The sequence below is a fragment of the Scylla paramamosain genome, chromosome 5 (assembly GCF_035594125.1).
Source record: "Scylla paramamosain isolate STU-SP2022 chromosome 5, ASM3559412v1, whole genome shotgun sequence".
In the NCBI taxonomy this organism is placed as follows: domain Eukaryota; kingdom Metazoa; phylum Arthropoda; class Malacostraca; order Decapoda; family Portunidae; genus Scylla; species Scylla paramamosain.
Window position 1 is genome coordinate 9496692 of NC_087155.1, and position 21021 is coordinate 9517712.

The following is a 21021-nucleotide window of genomic DNA, read 5'->3' on the forward strand; positions in this document are numbered from 1 at the left end:
TATTTAGAATCATACGAAAATTTAAATCATAATTGTAAGGATGTACAATACACATTCTCTCTCTCTCTCTCTCTCTCTCTCTCTCTCTCTCTCTCTCTCTCTCTCTCTCTCTCTCTCTCTCTCTCTCTCATTATTTCGTTGCTTTACTTTTTTTTTTTGCTCCATATCACGTGGCGTGCCATAGGCAAGCACTCTGCGTGCCAAGTCTGGCACGCGTGCCATAGGTTGCCGACCCCTGCTCTAGAGCAACACACGTCCACGCAGAGACACCCGCGTCCCCCTCCGGTCTCTGACAACACGCGCCTCCTGTTTACAAATGTTTGGCCGATCAAGGCAGGTAAACACGCAGTAAAAGACAGGTGAAGGTGTACCTGGATGCTTTATATGTTCAGCCATTTCTCAGTTTCTTTTCCTTTCCTTTTCTTTTTCTCCCGATCTTCTGATATTTCTTTTATTTTCTCCAGTTCCATAGTTTTTCTTTATTCATTCGTAATTTTCACTTATCTGTTTTCTTTTGCTCTATTTCTTTCTCCATTTTTTTTTTATATTTTCCTTCAAATCCTTTCTATTTTTCTCTTACTTTCCCTCTTCTTATTTCCTCATACTTTTGTTTGTTCCTTTTGTTTCTCCCGGTTTTCCTCCAAAAAATAATCAGTTTTATTTTCACTCATTTTCTTTTTGTTTCCTCTCCCTTTCCTTTATTTTTATTCCTATTCCTTTCCATCCTTTTACATTTCCTGCACTTCACCTTTCCCTTCTCTCCATCTTTCCTCCACTCATAACTTTCTCTCCCTTCCTCATCCACTTTCCCGTCTTCCTTTCTTCCCCTCCTTCCTCTCCTCTTCCACGGGGCTTCCCCAAGGACGGTGGCCATGTGCTGGGGAGTCACCTGATTCCCCCAGGGTGTCACAAAGACCTTGAGTGAAGTGCACGGACACCCACGGACACACACACACACACACACACACACACACACACACACACACACGAACACACACATACTAAAATAAGCTTAACCCGGCACATATTAAGGTCTAAAATATGGAACACATGCTTAACGGAGCACAAACACAAACACACACACACACACACACACACACACACACATTATAAAGGTACACACGCACATAAATTCAGCAAAAATACACAAGAAAGAAAGTGAGCTCGATGGACGCACTTACGGTACTCTCTCTCTCTCTCTCTCTCTCTCTCTCTCTCTCTCTCTCTCTCTCTCTCTCTCTCTCTCTCTCTCTCTCTTGGGCACCGCGGCCAGAAACCATTACAACCTACAGTGAAAAATAAAAATAAAAGTAAAAAAAAATACATATATCACACAGAGATTTCCCGCGTCATAACACAGGGATTTGGCAACTATTTATCTTCGCGTAATTTCACCACGAAGTTATTATCCAGCAAGAAATGAAAAATACGTGTGATGGGGGAGAGAGAGAGAGAGAGAGAGAGAGAGAGAGAGAGAGAGAGAGAGAGAGAGAGAGAGAGAGAGAGAGAGAGAGAGAGAGAGAGAGAGAGAGAGAGAGAGAGAGAGTACGCACATACATATAGACACGTACACACACAAATACAAAACGAAAATAAAAAAGCAATAAAGAAAAATGAAAGAAAAAAAGAAATAAAGGAAAAAAAAAGAAAGAAACGCGTCCACGAATCAATAGCACATGAATAAAAGACGAGTCGAAGCTATTGATGTGCGAAAGAAAGAGAAAAAAACAATAACAGATAAGAGAAAAAAGGAGGAAGAAGAAAAAAATCACAGCTTTGAAAAGAGACGGGAAACAAAAGAAATGGAAACAACGAAACCAAAAGAACATATTACAAAACACACACACACACACACACACACACACACACACACACACACACACACACACACACACACACACACACACACACACACACACACACACACACACATAAAGAACAAGAGGAACAAGAAAAAAAGAAACACAAAGAAGAATGAGAACAAAAGAACTCTTGAAACAACGAACAATAAACATATAATAGGAGAAGAAAAGAGAAAAAAAGAAGAGAAGAAAATATATGGGTAATCAAAAGAAAAACTGGAGTCAATGAACCCCCTTCTCTCTCTCTCTCTCTCTCTCTCTCTCTGTCTGACACACGGACATCACCAACAAACATACGCTCAGAATAAACACTTCCTCGGACCTCCACCACACCCTCCTCCTTCGCCCCTTCTCACTTCCTCTCTACCTGAAAGCCTGCACCACAACACAGACCCATCCCGCACCTCCAGTAAGGCCTAAACTCAAGCACAACACCATAGAAACTTCAACCACACACGCAAAGAGAGCTTAATACCTTTTTCACTCTCCGGGCGGGCGAGTTGAGAAGAGAGTTAAAGAAATAATAGCAGGATCGATCACGTCTTTTCAGTCCTAAATCTGTGTATTGTGTCGCGAACAAATGCCAGTGAAAACCATACAGCCAAAGGAGAAAGAGAGGCCAGGCGTTCCCTTTTCCCAGTGGGTTTCGCACGGGTTTCTTTCCTTAATTGTTTACTTGCGGCGCGTGAGGAGCGGGCAGGGTGGCGGGGAGGGCGTGGAAGAGTGGCCGGGACTTGGTCAGGGGGGTGTTCCTCAGCTCGGTTCAGTTCGGTTCTTTGGTGTATATACTCGTGCAGTACTTTGTAGAGATCTGGAGCCGAGTTTGCAGAGGGGTGGGGGGATGGAAGGAAAGAATGAGCGAGATGAGAGAGAGAGAGAGAGAGAGAGAGAGAGAGAGAGAGAGAGAGAGAGAGAGAGAGAGAGAGAGAGAGAGAGAGAGAGAGAGAGAGAGAGAGATCGGAGCTAGAACTAGAGGGTAAGGGAGGAGAGAAAAAAAGAGTGAAAAGGGGAAGAGGAGGAGGAGGAGGAGGAGGAGGAGGAGGAGGAGGAGGAGGAGGAGGAAAGGAAGGGAGGATAATAAGGGTGAGAAGGGTCGGTAGCAATCTCTCCCTTTCCTCTATATAGCTGGTCGGTCCACTATTGTTCCCTCCCTCCTTCCTGCCCTCCCTCCGTCTCAATGTTTTCCTGTCTCCCTGTCTCAAAGCACCCCCTCCCTACCTCCCTTCCTCCCTCCCTCAGCTGCTAACCAGTCACCGCGCGGGTCAGCGATCAGATGTGTGTTGTTGTTTTTATCGTGTAAATAATTGTGTTTGGAGGGGCAGGAGGGGCTATGGAGTAGGCGTGAATGTGGATGAGGAACAGGGAGATGGAGAGATAGTAGAGGGGTGGAGGGGCGAGGGAGGGGTGAAGGGAGGGACTTGAGGACACTTGAAGCCTTGAAGCCCCCAGAGGTACAGGCGGCCTCAGGGGAATGTAACCAGAGGAACGGGCGTCGAGAAAGGTGTGAGGTTCCATACAGTGTTCGTATAGCAGACCTACAAAGGTTTCCAAAGACTCCAGTAGGGCCTGGGGACTTCCAGAGGCTTTACAGACTCCATGACTTTCAGTGAAGTACCCGAAGGAGAGGGCGTTAGGGAAGATAAAAAGTTTTATAGTTCCATACAGAACAGCGAGACATGCAAAGGTTTTCAAAGACTCCTAGGGGTCCTAGATACTTCCAGAGGCCTGTACAGGCACCACGACCTATAGTTAAGAACTAAAAGAAAAAAAATGTTGAAGAAATCCGTACAGAAGGTACGATATTTCATAGTATCATGCGGTAAATGACAGAATTATAAAAAGGTTTCCAAGGACTCCAGCAGGTCTTAGTGACTTCCAGGGGCCTTATAATAAAACTAAGAAAAGAGTCTTCGATCGCTCCATATGCCCTTAAACCCAATAAAACACTTAGAAACTCCAATAAACACTTCGATGTCCTGCAGACTCAACGGACCCGCTTACTCCTAAAGACTTTCGTGGGTGTTGGAACCTCCATTGGACTCCTGACACAGACCCAGGGGCACTCAGGGGCTCCATAAGACCATAGGAGATTGGCAGGAAGCACTGAGAGAGAGAGAGAGAGAGAGAGAGAGAGAGAGAGAGAGAGAGAGAGAGAGAGAGAGAGAGAGAGAGAGAGAGAGAGAGAGAGAGAGAGAGAGAGAGAGAGAGGGAGGGAGGAAGGGAGGGAAGGAGAGAGAGAGAGAGAGAGAGAGAGAGAGAGAGAGAGAGAGAGAGAGAGAGAGAGAGAGAGAGAGAGAGAGAGAGAGAGAGAGAGAGAGAGAGAGAGAGACCAGACCATGGAATAGAAAGTAGCATGTAAAATCCACGGGTAGCATGTTTGTCTATCCCATGCATATATGTATGGTATTCATTTAAGCTTTTGTAGAAAAAAATATAACACTTGAAATTGGTATTCTATGCAATTTAATTATTTTATGTTGGACACACACACACACACACACACACACACACACACACACACACACACACACACACACACACACACACACACACACACACACACACACACAAAGCAGTAAACAGTTATCAAATGTCTAAAAAAAAGTAAACGCGTATATCATGAATATAGGAATAAATCTCCATAAAATAACAAACCTTTATCTCTCCTGTTCTCTTCTCCCTTCCCCCTTAACTTATTCCCTCACTCCCTTTCTCCCTTTCGTTCCCTCTTATCCTCTTTTCTGGCGTTTGCTCTTCATTCCCTCCTCACTTCATTACCCCTCTCCAGTCCGTTCACTCTTACAGTTTCCCTCTCCTTTCCATTCCTTCTATCTTTCTCCATTCTATTCCTTTTTTTTCCTCTCTCTCTCTCTCCCTCCTTTCCATTCTTTTAACTTACTCCTTTCCCTTACCCTCATCCTCTTACTCTCTTCTTTCCCTCCCCTTCTCTCCCTTCCCTCCTCCGCAACTCTTCTCCCTTCCCATGATGCACACGCTCCCCTGCCATCCTCGCCCTACCAGTTCTCACGTTGATAAGATTAACAGACAAACAAGCAGCCAAACAAACTCTCAGGAAGCGACGGAGGACGAGAGTACGAGGGTTAATTAAAAGAAAGGAAGCAGGACTAAAGGAGGGAAATATGCAATTAAAATGATGTACTACAATAGCTTGGCCACCACTGTCGTAGGAAAAGAGGAAAAGAAAAAAGATAAAAAATAATAGTGGTCGGAATTGCACAGGTACACGCGCAGAGAGAGAGAGAGAGAGAGAGAGAGAGAGAGAGAGAGAGAGAGAGAGAGAGAGAGAGAGAGAGAGAGAGAGAGAGAGAGAGAGAGAGAGAGAATATAACAATAAAGGAGTTCCGCTCACACCTACAGATTCCTGAACAGCTCAGAAAACGGGTCACCAGAACGAGTTTTCCGTTTTCTTCCGATAGCACAGCCCGTCTTATTTCACTTTTATACTCGAATTTTACGATTATCTCCCGTTCTCTTTCTTGCGCTTATCCTCCCTATCATTATTTCCCGGATTTTGCTCAACGTTCATGCTGCAGGGGGAAGAGGAAGAAGAAAAGCAGGAGGAGGAGGAGGAGCAGCAGGAGGACGAGTAGGAGGTGTTATACGGATACAGATATAGGAAGGGGACGAGACTGCAGGAAGTAAGGTAGCTGGGGGAGAGATCAAGAGGAAGAAGGACATGAGAGAGGAAAGGTGACACAGGACGGAGCAATAACAGTAAGCCACGGAGGCAAAATGTGAAGTAGGGATTAAAGTGAAAAAAAAAAAACTTGCATAAAAATTTCATTATTTAAAGGTAGGGAAAAGTGAAGGAAAGGTAGACGAGGATTAGGTACCTAAATGAGAAAAAAAAATATATATATATAGTAAATTTATTAACAACTATACCATGTCATGTAAAAGTAGCACTATAACCTATTGTTATTATTATTATTATTATTATTATTATTATTATTAGTAGTAGTAGTAGTAGAAGTAGTAGTAGTAATAGTAGTAGTAGTAGTAGTAGAAAATATATACTTTGGAGGAAGAGGTCGAGGAGGAGGATCAACGAGGAGGAGGAGGAGGAGGAGGAGGAGGAGGAGGAGGAGGAGGAGGAGGAGGAGGAGGCAGAGGCAGAGGCAGAGGCAGAGGCAGAGGCAGAGGCGGAGGCAGAGGAGGAGGCGGAGGAGAGGAGGAGGAGGAGGAGGAAAGGAGGAGGTCGAGGTCGAGATCGACGAGGAGGAGGAGGAAGAGAGGAGGAGGAGAGGAGGAGGAGAGAGGAGGAGGAGGAGGAGGAGGAGGAGGAGGAGGAGGAGGAGGAGGAGGAGGAGGAGGAGGAGGAGGAGGAGGAGGAGGAGGAGGAAGGGAGAGGGTGTGGACTATAACGTTCCGCCACACAGACTCACCTGGTTGGAAATCTCATTAAAAGTTGCCAAGTGGCCCGTTGGAAGCTCCACCTGAACCCTTGCATTTGGGAGACGCGGGGGAGGTGGTGAGAGGAAGGGGCGGGAAAGGACGAGGAGAGGGAAGGAGGTAGATGACATGAAGGAGGAGCGATAATGGAGGTTGATAAGACGCGAGGAAAGGTGGTGATTGCATGCTTGATCGGAGAGTAAAGATGGTAACGGTTATATTGGGTACAGAAGTGGAAGGGGTAGTGGTGGTGGTGGTGGTGGTGGTGGTGGTGGTGGTGGTGGTGGTGGTGGTGGATGTGGAGTAGTAGTGGATGTTAAGATGAAGGCAGCGTAGTGTGCAGTGGAGGTGATGGGGTTAAGGTGGCTGATATAATTTTACACAATCTCTCTATAAAACAAGTGAGGGTAGTTAGAGAATACAGTGTCGATGATCATCACTGAAGCTCGTGAAAAAAAAAAAAGAGAGGAATTTAGTGTTGCAAAGGGAACATTAGTTTAAAAATTTTCAGTCAAAATAAAAATAATATTACCGTGTAGTAAAGTGACTAAAAGCTTTCAGTAACACAATAATTATTACGCCGTGACTCACGTGATCCCGCGCACACTCACCAAATTAACATTAAAGCCTACTACTGTGTAATGTGATTCTAGTGCCGGTAACTATATACGTATATTCATGTACGGTGAAAATACTGTTTTCACGAACTATTTTAAGACCACCACGCACTGCTTCATGTCACGAAGTTAGACAACACGCAGACAGGAGTTTTGTCGTCCATGATTCTTATAGTGGAAAGTACAGAAAAAAAAGTAGTATTTTCATAAGTCTCCAAAAAAGTGAAGCACAGAATGAGAGAGAATAAAGACATCGCGGAAGGCAGAAAAGGTTAGTGAAACTGCTCAACGTATTTCACTACCGTTACCGTCATGTCTGTCGCTCAGCTGGCCATTGCAGTACATTCAGCATTATCAGCTTCACACTTTCCACTGAGTGTTGAAGCTTTGCAAAAGGTTTCAACCCTTAAAATCCGGATGATCTCTTGAAAATTATAATAATAGTCCATTGTAAGGTAAAATTGTATTGAACTGCTGATTTTTCAACCGAGAATATTACAAGGCACAGTACTTAACTCGCTGATTGCAAGAGCTGCCATAAGTTAATAAACTCATCTACATTGATCCAAAGTAAGACTGAAAATGAATAACTATAACAAAACAAATATATCGAGGGTTCTGAAAATCCCGTGGTGCATTTGTTAAAAGAAATAAATGCAGTGAACATGACAACAATATATTTTTTTTTATTTACACAAAACAATATACCATAAAATAATTTGCACACATACACACACACACACACACACACACACACACACACACACACACACACACACACACGCCGAACTGATTACAGATAATCTCGCAGCAATAATATTTCATGAAAACTGTTTTGCTAATTACATATTACATAATCCTACATGGAAGAAGGCAAGAGCTCCAATACTAAGTCATCCAAATCGTGTACAGCAACAAACATAACAATAAGCTATTTGAAATCCCCTCTCCATGTTACTATTATCATGTTGCGTGTAAATGAGTAGGAGGAGGAGGAGGAGGAGGAGGAGGAGGAGGAGGAGGAGGAGGAGGAGGAGGAGGAGGAGGAGGAGGAGGAGGAGGAGGAGGAGAGGGAGAGGGAGAGGGAGAGGGAGCGAGAGAGGGAGAGGGAGAGGGAGAATGAGAAAGAGAAGGAGAAAGTGAAGAAGAACGAGACGGAGGACGACGACGACAGCGAGAAGACATTACGCATTGACCAGAGATAAGCAAGATGTATCGTATGAATGACAGATCTCCTATAGGTACATGCTTCCCACTGTATGTTACGTATTCCACCCACGGAGTCTCCATCTGGGGAAGGGACCACAAATGTCCCCAGGTCGGACTGCTCTTTTCGTATCGACTCTAAGTGTCTTGACAACACAATCAACTTTTTCTTCATTAACTTCAGCAACATTCGCGGTCTTAAATCTAATTTTCAATTTGTAGAACACCACCTCTCCCCTACTAAACCCCATCTTTTCCTCACTGAAACACAGATGTCTGAGGCAACTGACAGTAGCCCCTTTTCTGTTCCCTCCTATTTTTTCTATCCACATTTTCAATCCAAAGCTGGATACTGCGTTTATGTGCGCAACAACTTAACCTGTTTTACTGCCCACGCTCTTGAATCTTCCGAGTTTTCCACCATCTGGGTACGACTACAGTCATTCTCAAGCTAAATTTATCTGTGCTATATACCTCTCACCTAACTCCTCCGACTGTAAGAAATTATTTGACTACTTAACTTCCAAAGTGAAGCACATTCTGACTCTTCCCTTTTGCGGAGATCTCCATTCTTGGAGACTTCAATGTTCACCACCAGCTTTGGCCTTCCTCTCCCTTCACTGACCATCCTGGTGAACTAGCCTTCAACTCTGCTACCCTCCACGACCTAGAGCAATTGGTGCAACACCCTACTCGTATTCCTGACCGTCTTGGAGATACGCCCAACATTCTTGACCTTTTCCTAACCTCTAATCCTTCTGCTTATGCTGTCACCCCATCTTCTCCGTTGGGCTCCTCCGATCACAATCTCATATCTGTATCTTGTCCTATCGCTCTAATCCTTCCTCAGGATCCCCCAAAACAGAGATGCCTCTGGCGTTTTGCCTCTGCCAGTTGGGAGACCTGAGGAGGTATTTTGCTGATTTTCCTTGGAAATTACCACTGCTTCCGTGTCAGAGACCCGTCTCTGTGCGCTGAGCGCATAACAGAGGTGATAGTGTCTGGCATGGAGGCGAACATTCTTCACTCTTTCTCGACCTAATAATAAAACTTGGTTTAGCACAGCCTGTTCTCGTGCCATACATATTTGAGAGGTGGCCCACAAAAGGTACTTCAGCCTTCCATCACCAGAATCTCATGCGTTTTATATTTCTGCCCGGAACCATGACAAGTCTGTTCTCCAACTAGCCAAAAATTCCTTCATTAATAGAAAGTGTCAAAATCTTTCAAGATCTAACTGCCCTCCTGACTTCTGGCACCTAGCCAAAAACATTTCCAGTAACTTTGCTTCTTCATCTTTCCCTACTTTATTTCAACCAATTGGCACCACTGCTATCACATCTATCTCCAAAGTTGAATTCTTCGCTCAAACCTTTACTAAAAAACTTTACCTTGGACAATTCAGGGCTTGTTCCTCCCTCTCCTCCATCCTCTGACTACCTATGACTTGAACTCCCTCAAGAGGGAGGTTTCAAGACACTCATCTTTCAATTTTTGACTACCGCTTTGGACCCTATTCGGGGACCGACATCTCAGTGGGCTTTTTTTTTATTAGATTTTTTTTTTTATTGCGCTTAGCCGGTGTCCCTTATACAAAAAGAAAAAAAATTACGATCACTCCTGAAGTCTCGATATGCTACTCAAATGTTCAATTTTCTTCAACTTCTTGTCCGTAAACAATCTCGGAACTATCAATCAATATCAAGGCAATATCTTAGTATTTATAAAAGTCCTTGTCATACGGAACTGAGCTTTATAAACACAGCACCTTGGTTTATAGTGTGTATGATCTCATACGTGCTTTTTTTTTTCTTTTAGTGAAGAGGATTAGGTAAATAAGGCATCGGTTCACATGACGTAATGGGTTCAAAAATGAAAAATTCGTCTTTGTTTTCGCTGCATTTCACACACACACACACACACACACACACACACACACACACACACACACACACACACACACACACACACACACACACACACACACACACACACACACACACACACACACACACACACACACACACACACACACACACCAAAAAACAACAAAAACATCGAGCAGGCCAATGTTTAATATATTATGAACACCTGTGTACTGTACCTGAAGCAATTAAATAAATGTAATCAGGTAAATGGTATCTTGTCCCGCGTGGGGAGGTGCCTACTGGTTAATGTGGAATAGGTACTGGTTATAATCACGCGCTGGGAGCCTCCACAACACGTCCACACCTCACACGCTCCTAAACAAACCCTCTCGTCATAGCTGTCGTCTCTGCAGTTTTCAATCACTTCCTTTGCCAAAGCGTAAAATGGGTGAGGATAAGTGATGCTGAAATTAATAGTTTTTGAATGATTATCTCTCTATAATCTCTTTTTCCGTGTGTGTCAAGGAGACAGGCCAACGGCGAAAAGTTGTACAACATGCTGCTCCCTAAAAGACTATCGAATGGAAACAAAAGGCACTAGTGGCCAGTTTAGTTCCTGAGGTGTCACGTTATTCCTCTCTTGAAACAGTCCACGCCATTGGCAGGAGAAAATACAGAAACAGGAAGAGAATTCCAGAGTTCATTTCACTTAACGGGCTGTTCGAGGAGTCACGAGGCAGGGCAACCAAGACAGGCGGACAGTTTAGCAGAATGACAGTATACGGGTGGCAAGATAAGGCAAGGCAAACAGAACTAGACGGGGAAATGATACAGACGTGTCGCTGTGATGGCCAGGAGCAAGCGGGGAGCTGACAGAGATAAGCGCCGACGGGGATGGCCTTGCTTCTGCGGTGGAATCACAGAAGTGGAAGATGATGATGATGATGATTTTGACGATGATGATGATGATGATGATGATGATGATGATGAAGATAAGAGGTGAGTCAAATGATACAATTACTAGGCGAATGTGTATGAGTGTTCCGGGGAGTGAACGTGCCGCCACATTGCCAGACACCAGGAGGTGTGAGGGAGCAGAGAGGTGGTGTGGCTCTCGAGGCAGCGTGGTCCCGGCAGACCTCCTCCTCTAACTGACAAGCGCTTAGGAATTACCAAGAGCAAATAATTTTGTTCTTTACTTGAAGCCGAAAAAATAAAGGTGTGGAGTGAGAATGTGTATACTATCCGAACTACTGGATCTGTGAGTCTTTGTTCATGCGTAATGCAATGGGTGATAGCTATTAATGTATTACCTCATAACTTAGTCATGAAAAAAAATAATTATGGTGAACGAAAATAAGGAATAATAATGCAAATGAGTAAAAATTTTCAGAAATATTTGTAAATAATTTTATGTTGATATAATTAATCTCATCAGAATTAATTTCATCCCGTCTTTCTCAAGAATTTTATCCTGAAGACAACGGAGTACTGAACTCATATTTCTCAATGATCCCAGCTAGCTTGGTATTGTGAAATAAATAAATAACCTGAGGAAGCGAGCAGAGCGCGGAGGCCAAGACAGATGATGTCTCGAGGGATTAACACAACCAGCAAACACTTCAAGCGAATTACCAGGACAAAATGTAATACTTGAAACTGAACAGTCAGTAAGAGAAATTTAAAAGAGTTTCTTGGCACGATTATGAAATATTTAAAGTGGTTAATGGATGGTGGACTGGTGGGTAAATGAATGAAATGGAGCATATTTGATGGAGCTAATTACGATTTTACATAATACTCATATATAAACATCACAGAGGTCAGACTGGAAGATGAGATATAAAGGGAAGCCAGATCATGAGAGGGATATAACTTAAAAATTAAATAGACATCAAGAAAGAAAAGATGAATATGCCTGGGAAAGATGCCCAACAAACTGAGAAACTGAGAGAAACGAGAACTGTGATTGAAGATGCACTGACTGGGACTTTTCTGTTGCGGTTTCACCCTTCTAAAAATAAATAAATAAATAAAATAAATAAATAAATAAATAGATAAATAAAATGATAAAGTAAAAAATAAAAAGTGCCTAGACGAAAAGAAGAGATATTAAGGAGATATTCGTACAATAAATAATAATACAACAAACACTTGAAAAAAAAAAAAAATCACAACAGTATTCCTCCATAGGGTTTTTCCTCACACTGGGAATAATTTTCTTGACATTCTTCGTTGTACTCTCTAGCATTTGTAGTTGTGTTACATAATAATATCACCACACACAATACTCGAGATGTAAAGAATGCCCCCCGGGACGCCGGCTTCCTCATTCTCCGCTAAACATTGTTAAAGTAGAAATCTTGTTCTAAAAGGGAAGGTGGAAAAAAGTTGACGCCTCTCTGACAAAATCCTTTTCAAAAACCTGGCAACAATACTTTTGTTTTATGTAGGAACACAGACTCTGCCAAGACGCTTCCCTATTCAGCATTCACCTGGGTGCTCCGAGTCCCTCCCTTCAGCGAGATACTTCTCCATTTAACATTCAACTAAATTATTTTTTTTACTTCTTGCTCACTTTTATTCAAAACAGATTTATACATTTTACACTTTTTTTTCACGTTTCAATCTTTCATCAAGTTTCAAGCGAGAAGTCACAGCATAAAGTTCAGAAGTTGAAGGAAAAAATCGAAGCTTGACAAAATATATTTCAATATAAAATGGCAGGAATATGAAGGCAGCTTCCTACAGACACATCTCACGCGACGACTATCTCGCTTAAAGCATCACTTCTACATTTACCTGTCCGCTGCAGACTTTCTCTCTCTCTCTCTCTCTCTCTCTCTCTCTCTCTCTCTCTCTCTCTCTCTCTCTCTCTCTCTCTCTCTCTCTCTCATTTACTTCTTTCAATCACTTCTAATAAGACTTCACGCACCGAGAAAGTTTTATTAATGTTTCTTGCCTGCTGCCAAATCTCGCAACTTTGGTCAACATTTTTCCTTCTGTTTGTTCGTGCAAGTTTTGGACAGATCTCTTGAGCAAGGCAGAGTGACAGGCGAGCTTATTTATCTCCCCTTCCCCCATCTCTCTCTCTCTCTCTCTCTCTCTCTCTCTCTCTCTCTCTCTCTCTCTCTCTCTCTCTCTCTCTCTGACGCAGCTCGCCTCACCTCGCCTGCCTGCTGCCTCTCGTAGCATTTCAACTGACATTACACTCTCTCCTTATTCCCTTCATATTTCATGCAAGGGTGTGCCGTCCTGGACTGCCTCACTCACCCCTACACGCAGCAGCTGATATCTGGCCACCTTGATTTAATATCTTGCGCATCTTCAGGTACTGCACGTAGGCGTAACAGAGAGAGAGAGAGAGAGAGAGAGAGAGAGAGAGAGAGAGAGAGAGAGAGAGAGAGAGAGAGAGAGAGAGAGAGAGAGAGAGAGAGAGAGAGAGAGAGAGAGAGAGAGAGAGAGAGAGAGAGAGAGAGAGAGAGAGAGAGAGAGAGAGAGAGAGAGAGAGAGAGAGAGAGAGAGAGAGAGAGAGAGAGAGAGAGAGAGAGAGAGAGAGAGAGAGAGAGAGAGAGAGAGAGAGAGAGAGAGAGAGAGAGAGAGAGAGAGAGAGAGAGAGAGAGAGAGAGAGAGAGAGAGAGAGAGAGAGAGAGAGAGAGAGAGAGAGAGAGAGAGAGAGAGAGAGAGAGAGAGAGAGAGAGAGAGAGAGAGAGAGAGAGAGAGAGAGAGAGAGAGAGAGAGAGAGAGAGAGAGAGAGAGAGAGAGAGAGAGAGAGAGAGAGAGAGAGAGAGAGAGAGAGAGAGAGAGAGAGAGAGAGAGAGAGAGAGAGAGAGAGAGAGAGAGAGAGAGAGAGAGAGAGAGAGAGAGAGAGAGAGAGAGAGAGAGAGAGAGAGAGAGAGAGAGAGAGAGAGAGAGAGAGAGAGAGAGAGAGAGAGAGAGAGAGAGAGAGAGAGAGAGAGAGAGAGAGAGAGAGAGAGAGAGAGAGAGAGAGAGAGAGAGAGAGAGAGAGAGAGAGAGAGAGAGAGAGAGAGAGAGAGAGAGAGAGAGAGAGAGAGAGAGAGAGAGAGAGAGAGAGAGAGAGAGAGAGAGAGAGAGAGAGAGAGAGAGAGAGAGAGAGAGAGAGAGAGAGAGAGAGAGAGAGAGAGAGAGAGAGAGAGAGAGAGAGAGAGAGAGAGAGAGAGAGAGAGAGAGAGAGAGAGAGAGAGAGAGAGAGAGAGAGAGTGTGTGTGTGTGTGTGTTAAGCCATCAAATCTCAGTATGAAATGAAACTTAGTCCAGGAAGCGTTGCAAAGGAAAAAGCGCTGCCTCTGCCATGACATGATTCTTTGCTCCTGGCTGAAACCAAGGTCAGCAAGAGATTACACAGACCTTGCCAGGAGCACTCGATCACTGAAGACTGGGGCAGCGTCTCTCCAGGGCCAATTCAAATGATCTTACCTGGAGCTGCTTCTGTGAGATCGAACGTATGCCTTCCTCTTTCTCTCTCGCTATAAATACAGTTCCCTTTTGACTACGAGTACTTACTAAAACAACGCTAACTGTGAGTCTGCCTAAGTTATAAACGCTTGCACGATAATGTAAGAATATAAGAGAATTTGCAAGAAGCACTCATGCCTAGACAAGATAATCCCTGCATGAAACATACCTAGCTACGTAATTCCACCTATCAACCTCATTCGTAAATCCGTCTAATCTTCTTTTAAAGCTCCCTAATGACCCAGCACTAAAAATCTGATTACTGAGTCTATTCTATTCCTCTACCACTCTTTTTGAGAACCAATGCCTTCTCTATGTATCACTTCCAGTTTGTAGAGACGGCCATGATTTAGCGCAGCATGAAATAAATAGAGCAACTTGAGACTCGTTACAGGCTCAAAATATATACACTAGATATGAGTCACGGAGAGGTTATTTATTTCTTTATGGCATATGAGGTTGTAAATACGAGTTAACCGAACACTCAGAATGGATGAGTATAATCGTATGTTGGATGTAGGTAAGGTAGGAGATGGACATTGTTCAGATATGGGTTATGAATGTATGGATATGTTTCATCAGTAGAATGGGTATGGGGGAGCTTAATGTGGGCTGGGTGAGTGTTGGGCTCAGTATAGGAATATTGTAATGAGGAATGAGTGGTGGTCTGAGTGGGGTCTTGGTGTACATAAGAACATAAGAACATAAGAAATAAGGGAAGCTGCAAGAAGCAACCAGGCTTACACATGGCAGTCCCCGTATGAAATATACCTACCTATTTCAATCTATTATCCCCATCCATAAACCTGTCTAATCTTCTCTTAAAGCTCTCTAGTGTCCTAGCACTAACAACATGATTACTGAGTCCGTTCCACTCACCTACCACTCTATTTGAGAACCATTTTTTTCCTATCTCCTTCTTAAACCTAAATTTTTCAAGCTTGAACCCGTTATTTCTTGTTTGGCTGGGTGAAGTGGTCTGGGTAGGGTCTTGGTGTGGGAAGGGTGAAGTGGTCTGGGTGGGGTCTCGGTGTGGGATGGGTGAAGTGGTCTGGGTGGGGTCTTGGTGTGGGCTGGGTGAAGTGGTCTGGGTGGGGTCTTGGTGTGGGATGGGTGAAGTGGTCTGGGTGGGGTCTTGGTGTGGACTGGGTGAAGTGGTCTGGGTGGGGTCTCGGTGTGGGATGGGTGAAGTGGTCTGGGTGGGGTCTTGGTGTGAGCTGGGTGAAGTGGTCTGGGTTTGATCTTGGTGTGGGCTGGGTGAGGTCTTGGTGTGGACTGGATGAACACTGGTGGGTTGGAGAGTCGTCCTTGGCTGGCGGCGCGGGGGTGAGACCATCGCCTTTAGGACAGCGGTCGGAGGATAGGAGCTGCATGATGTTACGACGGTGTGCTTGGCGTTATCTCCCTCCCTTTCGCCCCTCACTGCCCTTCCCTCACCTCTGCACGTCCTCAGGGCCACTGCTCCGCCTCTTCCCTTCGCATTATCAGACTCGTGTTCGCCTCCCCACCTGCGTTATGCTCAGAAATTCGAGAGTCTTGCTCGGCCGCTCGCGTGAACCTGGACCGTGACTCAGTCCACCCGAGGCTTGCATTTTCAGTTCAACCAAAACAAAGGAAGAAGGCAGAGCGCGCCGGCCACTGCTACAGAAATGAACACGAAAGGATGAGGAGGCGACGGAGTTTTTGTTTGCGCTCTCTCTCTCTCTCTCTCTCTCTCTCTCTCTCTCTCTCTCTCTCTCTCTCTCTCTCTCTCTCTCTCTCTCTCTCTCTCTCCCTGGCAGCGGTGCACGCCAGGCCACCACCACCACTACCACCACCACCTCCACCACCACCTCCACCACCACCGCCGCAGGGATACACGCGTCCAGATGGTCCCAGTACGGTTCCCAGGATGAGCTCGCCACGTAAACACCTCCAGGCCTGTCGATTGTGCACATTCAAGAAAAACAATATTATTTTCCGCAAGTTCTTTCTTTCCTTATCCGCCCTTCTCACCTCTCTCTCTCTCTCTCTCTCTCTCTCTCTCTCTCTCTCTCTCTCTCTCTCTCTCTGCCGGAGGTACTTCACTGTCGGTTTGTGTATTTATTGTCCGATACTTTTTTTTTTTTCGTTTGTCGTTCTATTTACATTTCCTCGGTGGAAGGTTATGAATACTTGATGAACTATCCTGGTTTTCGCCGCCTTAAACAAACATGCAAGCACGGCGTGTTTGGATGCGATCTAATAGCAAATACTGTCTATTCTACGTATATACAAGGCTGTGTCAATATGGACTTGGCACACGACTATTTTCTTTAACTTTCTTTTTTTTCAGTATTTTACGCGCTAGTTTCAAGTGTAGTTTTTTTTTCTCTCTCCCTCTCTTTCTCTTCCTCTCCTGGAGAGACATGACGTATATTTTTTTCATTAATGTGAATATAAAACAAGGTAACCCTTTTTCATTAGTGGGTTACTTGAGTTGCTCCTTCCATAATGGCTTCTTCATCACACTCCTGCGATGTTCATTTGTTTTGCAATTTTGCACCACATAATTACTCACTGCTTTACCTACAACATGAACAGTTTCCTCACCCTTGGCCTCTCCCCTTCTCCCTCCCTTCTTTTCCCCGTTCCTCACTCTCCCTCCCCAACCTCCCTCTCTCTCTCCCAATTTCCCTGCTGCTCCCTTCCTCACTCCTTCACTCGCTGTCTCTCCTTCATCCTCACACACAATGTCCCTCCCTAACTCTCTGCTCCCTCTCTCATCCCTGCCTCCTCCTCCATAATCCATCTCTCTCCTCCCTCCCTTCGCCCCCTTCTCTCCCTCCCCTTCTCCTATCCTCTTGTCCTTTTCCTCCTCCTCCGCCTTCAGCATCTTCCCCGGCTACTGAATTTCTGAGTTTTGATTGGTTGAGAGGAAAATTGACTTCATCGGATGGATTTATGTAAACGAAGATCACTTTGTCTCGGTCAATTGAACCCAAGAGGCGAGTCTCTGGAGTCCCAGGAAAGGGGAAGGGATGGGGAGGGGTGAACGAGGAAGAAAGAAGGGAAGAAAAGAAAAATGACGGCAAAGCCGAAAGAATATTTTGAAGAAGTCAACAACGAGAAACGATTATTACAAAATACTAACATCTGCTGTATTGCTTCCTCATTCAACTGGAAAAGTCACTTTGAAGAGAAAGAAAATATTTTCAATAACTGGCGGAAGGTAAAAACTGACGTAAAACCAATTACGACAGTTTGATTCTCTTGAGGAGCGGCACAGCCATCCAGGGGGAAACAGGGGAAACAGCCACTCAGGATTTGCTTTTAGAGAATGTTCGAGTTACGTTTGATAGAAGCTTGACCGATAGGGTTTTGTTACATTTGTTTATATATATATATATATATATATATATATATATATATATATATATATATATATATATATATATATATATATATATATATATATATATATATATATATATATATATATATATATATATATATATATATATATACAGTAAAATCCCTCTTATCCGGCATCAACGGGACCGCCGACATGCCGGATACTTGAATATTGCCGGATACTTGAATAGAAGTGAAATTATGTCCACAATCACCACCCTACACTCACGCATTTTACCATAACAAAGATCAGCTGATCTTAATCAGCAGCTGATCTGATCAGCTGCTTAAGTGTAAGCACAACACACTTCCTCTTTTCTACAACTTTAGGCATGATGAAGGCGTCAGGCGATAAACAGTGCACATGCAGGACTGAGTCACTGAGTAAACACAGTGCAGTGGGCCGCGGGTGGCGCGAAGCAGTGCCCTCTGGTGGCGAGGGGACAAAGTATGCCTCGCACGGGAATTTTAGTCGATTTTATGAGTACACATTGATTTTTTATTAATTTTAAGGCTCGGGGAAAAATGTGCCGGATACTTGAAGCTGCCGGATACTCGAATGCCGGATGAGAGGGATTTTACTGTATATATATATATATATATATATATATATATATATATATATATATATATATATATATATATATATATATATATATATATATATATATATATATATATATATATAATATATATATATATATATATATATATATATATATATATATATATACGTGTGTGTGTGTGTGTGTGTGTGTGTGTGTGTGTGTGTGTGTGTGTGTGTGTGTGTGTGTGTGTGTGTGTGTTGGTTTAACAGACCGCATGAAACATTTACAGGATTTTTCTTTTCTTTTTTTTTTTTTTTTTTTACGTAAGAGGGTCACTGGCCAAGGGAAACCGAACCGGAATTTAAAAAAAAAATTCACTTAGCCGCCGGTCCCAAAAGAGACGTCAAGAGAATCATCGAAAATCGAAGGATAAACGTCTTGAAATTGAGAGTTCAAGTCAAACGAAGGAGGAAATACAGAAACAGGCCGGGAGTTCTAGAGATATGCAGTTAGCAAGATCAGAGGAGCAGTTAGCATGAAAATAACGATAGAAGATAGCGAAAGATAAAACATTGCGGCGATGAGAAAGAGACTGAAGACAGTTAGTTAGAGGAGAGGAGTTGATAAGACGAAAATCTTTCGAATCCATCCTACCTAAAATACCAGTATGAGTGGAACCCTTCCTCCTCTTCCATGTGAAGCATACTCCATACCTGGGCGGATAAGATCCCTGTATAGAGTTAGCAGTTGGGGAGGTGTGAAAAACTGGCGAAGACGACTCAGAACGCCTAACTTTATAGAAGCTATTTAAGCTAGAGATGAGATGTGAAGTTTCCAGACTAAGGATGTTCAGTGTAGAAGAGGAGAACACTTGAGTGTCATTGAAGAAGAGGAGATAGTTGTCTGGAAGATTGTGTCGAGTTGATAGATGGAAGAATTGAGTTTTTGAGGCATTGAACAATACTAAGTTTGCTCTACCCCAATCAGAAAATTTAACGAGATCAGAAGTCAGGATTGAGCCAACTTGTGATATCTTACGTACTGCAACATTCTCTTCAACATGTACCTTCTTTAAAATTTATGTATATTAAAATTTATGTATATTCCTTGCAAAAACAATTTCCTCTGCTAACTGGTTTGTCGCATCAGCGGCGCTCGTTGAGAAACAATATTTTCGTACATTGTCTTTCCTCTCACCCTGAACAGTTATCTAGGGTGTTCATGCAGGTCCCTCTTGAGGGCCTTACTATCCCCACCCACTGCTTCACTCGTCCAGCCACGTGAGGAATAGATCTTGGCGACATGAAACCCTCAAAAACGAGTACTAGCAACATATGGAAATAAACTGGCCTTCTCTTAGGCTTCTTTTCTACAACATAATTTTTAGAAAGTAGAGAATATGGGAGCTTCTTTATAACTCTTAAACATCCTCTCGGTCATATGAAAAAAATGTAGACTTCATAAACTTGGGAACAAATGGAGTCAGCACCATGGACACACCTGCACCACCTAGTGTGTGTGTGTGTGTATGTGTGTGTGTGTGTGTGTGTGTGTGTTGTATCAGTGGTGGTGGTGGTGGCGCAGCACAAAGCGTGATTACAAACCAATCGTAATTTTTTTCCACAAGAGTCATTCCGCGCCTCACTCCTCAGTCCCCTCCCATTCCCCCTCCCCTTCCCAGCAGCTATCAAATCACACAATGGAGACTCTCAAAAAATGAATGCATAAATTAATTCATAGATAAATAGATCAAATCAATAGAAAACGTAGCACACTGCATGCACGGAATCGGGGTCACTAAAACAATTTCTTTTTTATTTATTGTTTTTATTAGTATTATTATTTCCACGTGCCACATCACATCACGAGTCGCAGTAAAAGTTATTCAAAACGTAATGAAATCGACGCCATAAATGTTCTAATCTCACACAGTCAAAAGGGAAACGACAATACAGTATGCGATAGGAAAAAACAACGGGGAATATATATTAAGATGAGTATCAAGTAAAGTAAATGTTGGTGAAAATATTATGAATCACAATCCCTCACCAGTCACTCTACAACTTTTCACTCCCTCCTCCCTGGATTGTGCTCTCTCTCTCTCTCTCTCTCTCTCTCTCTCTCTCTCTCTCTCTCTCTCTCTCTCTCTCTCTCTCTCTCTCTCTCTCTCTCTCTTCCTTATTCATCATTTCACAAGTCTAATCTCCTGCTCATTTAGTTAGCACCTTAACACATACAATTTTTTTCACTTATATTCACGTTTATTTATCCTTAAGTCACTGAACATGGATTAAAAAATATATTCCCTTCATATCTGAGCTTCACCACCTACACATACACACAAAACTTTTTCCTTTATAAAGAAAAATACAAAAAACAAAGCCAACATACCATATATATTTTTCTTATTTCATTCTGCTTTATTTTTACTTCCCCGCTCGCAAACTAATTAGGCAAACAAAGAAAATGGAGAGAGAGAGAGAGAGAGAGAGAGAGAGAGAGAGAGAGAGAGAGAGAGAGAGAGAGAGAGAGAGAGAGAGAGAGAGAGAGAGAGAGAGAGAGAGAGAGAGAGAGAGAGAGAGAGCGCTGAGTCTGGCCAAGTCGCCAACTCAACTAATCAGGCAGAAGATTCAGGGCAATCCTTCATAATAATGCCACA

The 21021-nt window shown here is 43.3% G+C and overlaps 1 protein-coding gene across 1 annotated transcript; it reads right to left on the minus strand.

The window, feature by feature from the left end:
• Positions 1-15392: 15392 nt before the first annotated feature.
• LOC135100940 (uncharacterized) lies at positions 15393-15815 on the minus strand. The gene has a single exon (XM_064004559.1). It carries the CDS (start codon positions 15813-15815, stop codon positions 15393-15395), a length of 423 nt encoding a protein of 140 aa, XP_063860629.1.
• Positions 15816-21021: the final 5206 nt, after the last annotated feature.

Bases quoted from the DNA above. Each gene is read 5' to 3' on its own strand.
- LOC135100940 (XM_064004559.1), bottom strand. From the start codon at position 15,815: ATGCAGCTCCTATCCTCCGACCGCTGTCCTAAAGGCGATGGTCTCACC.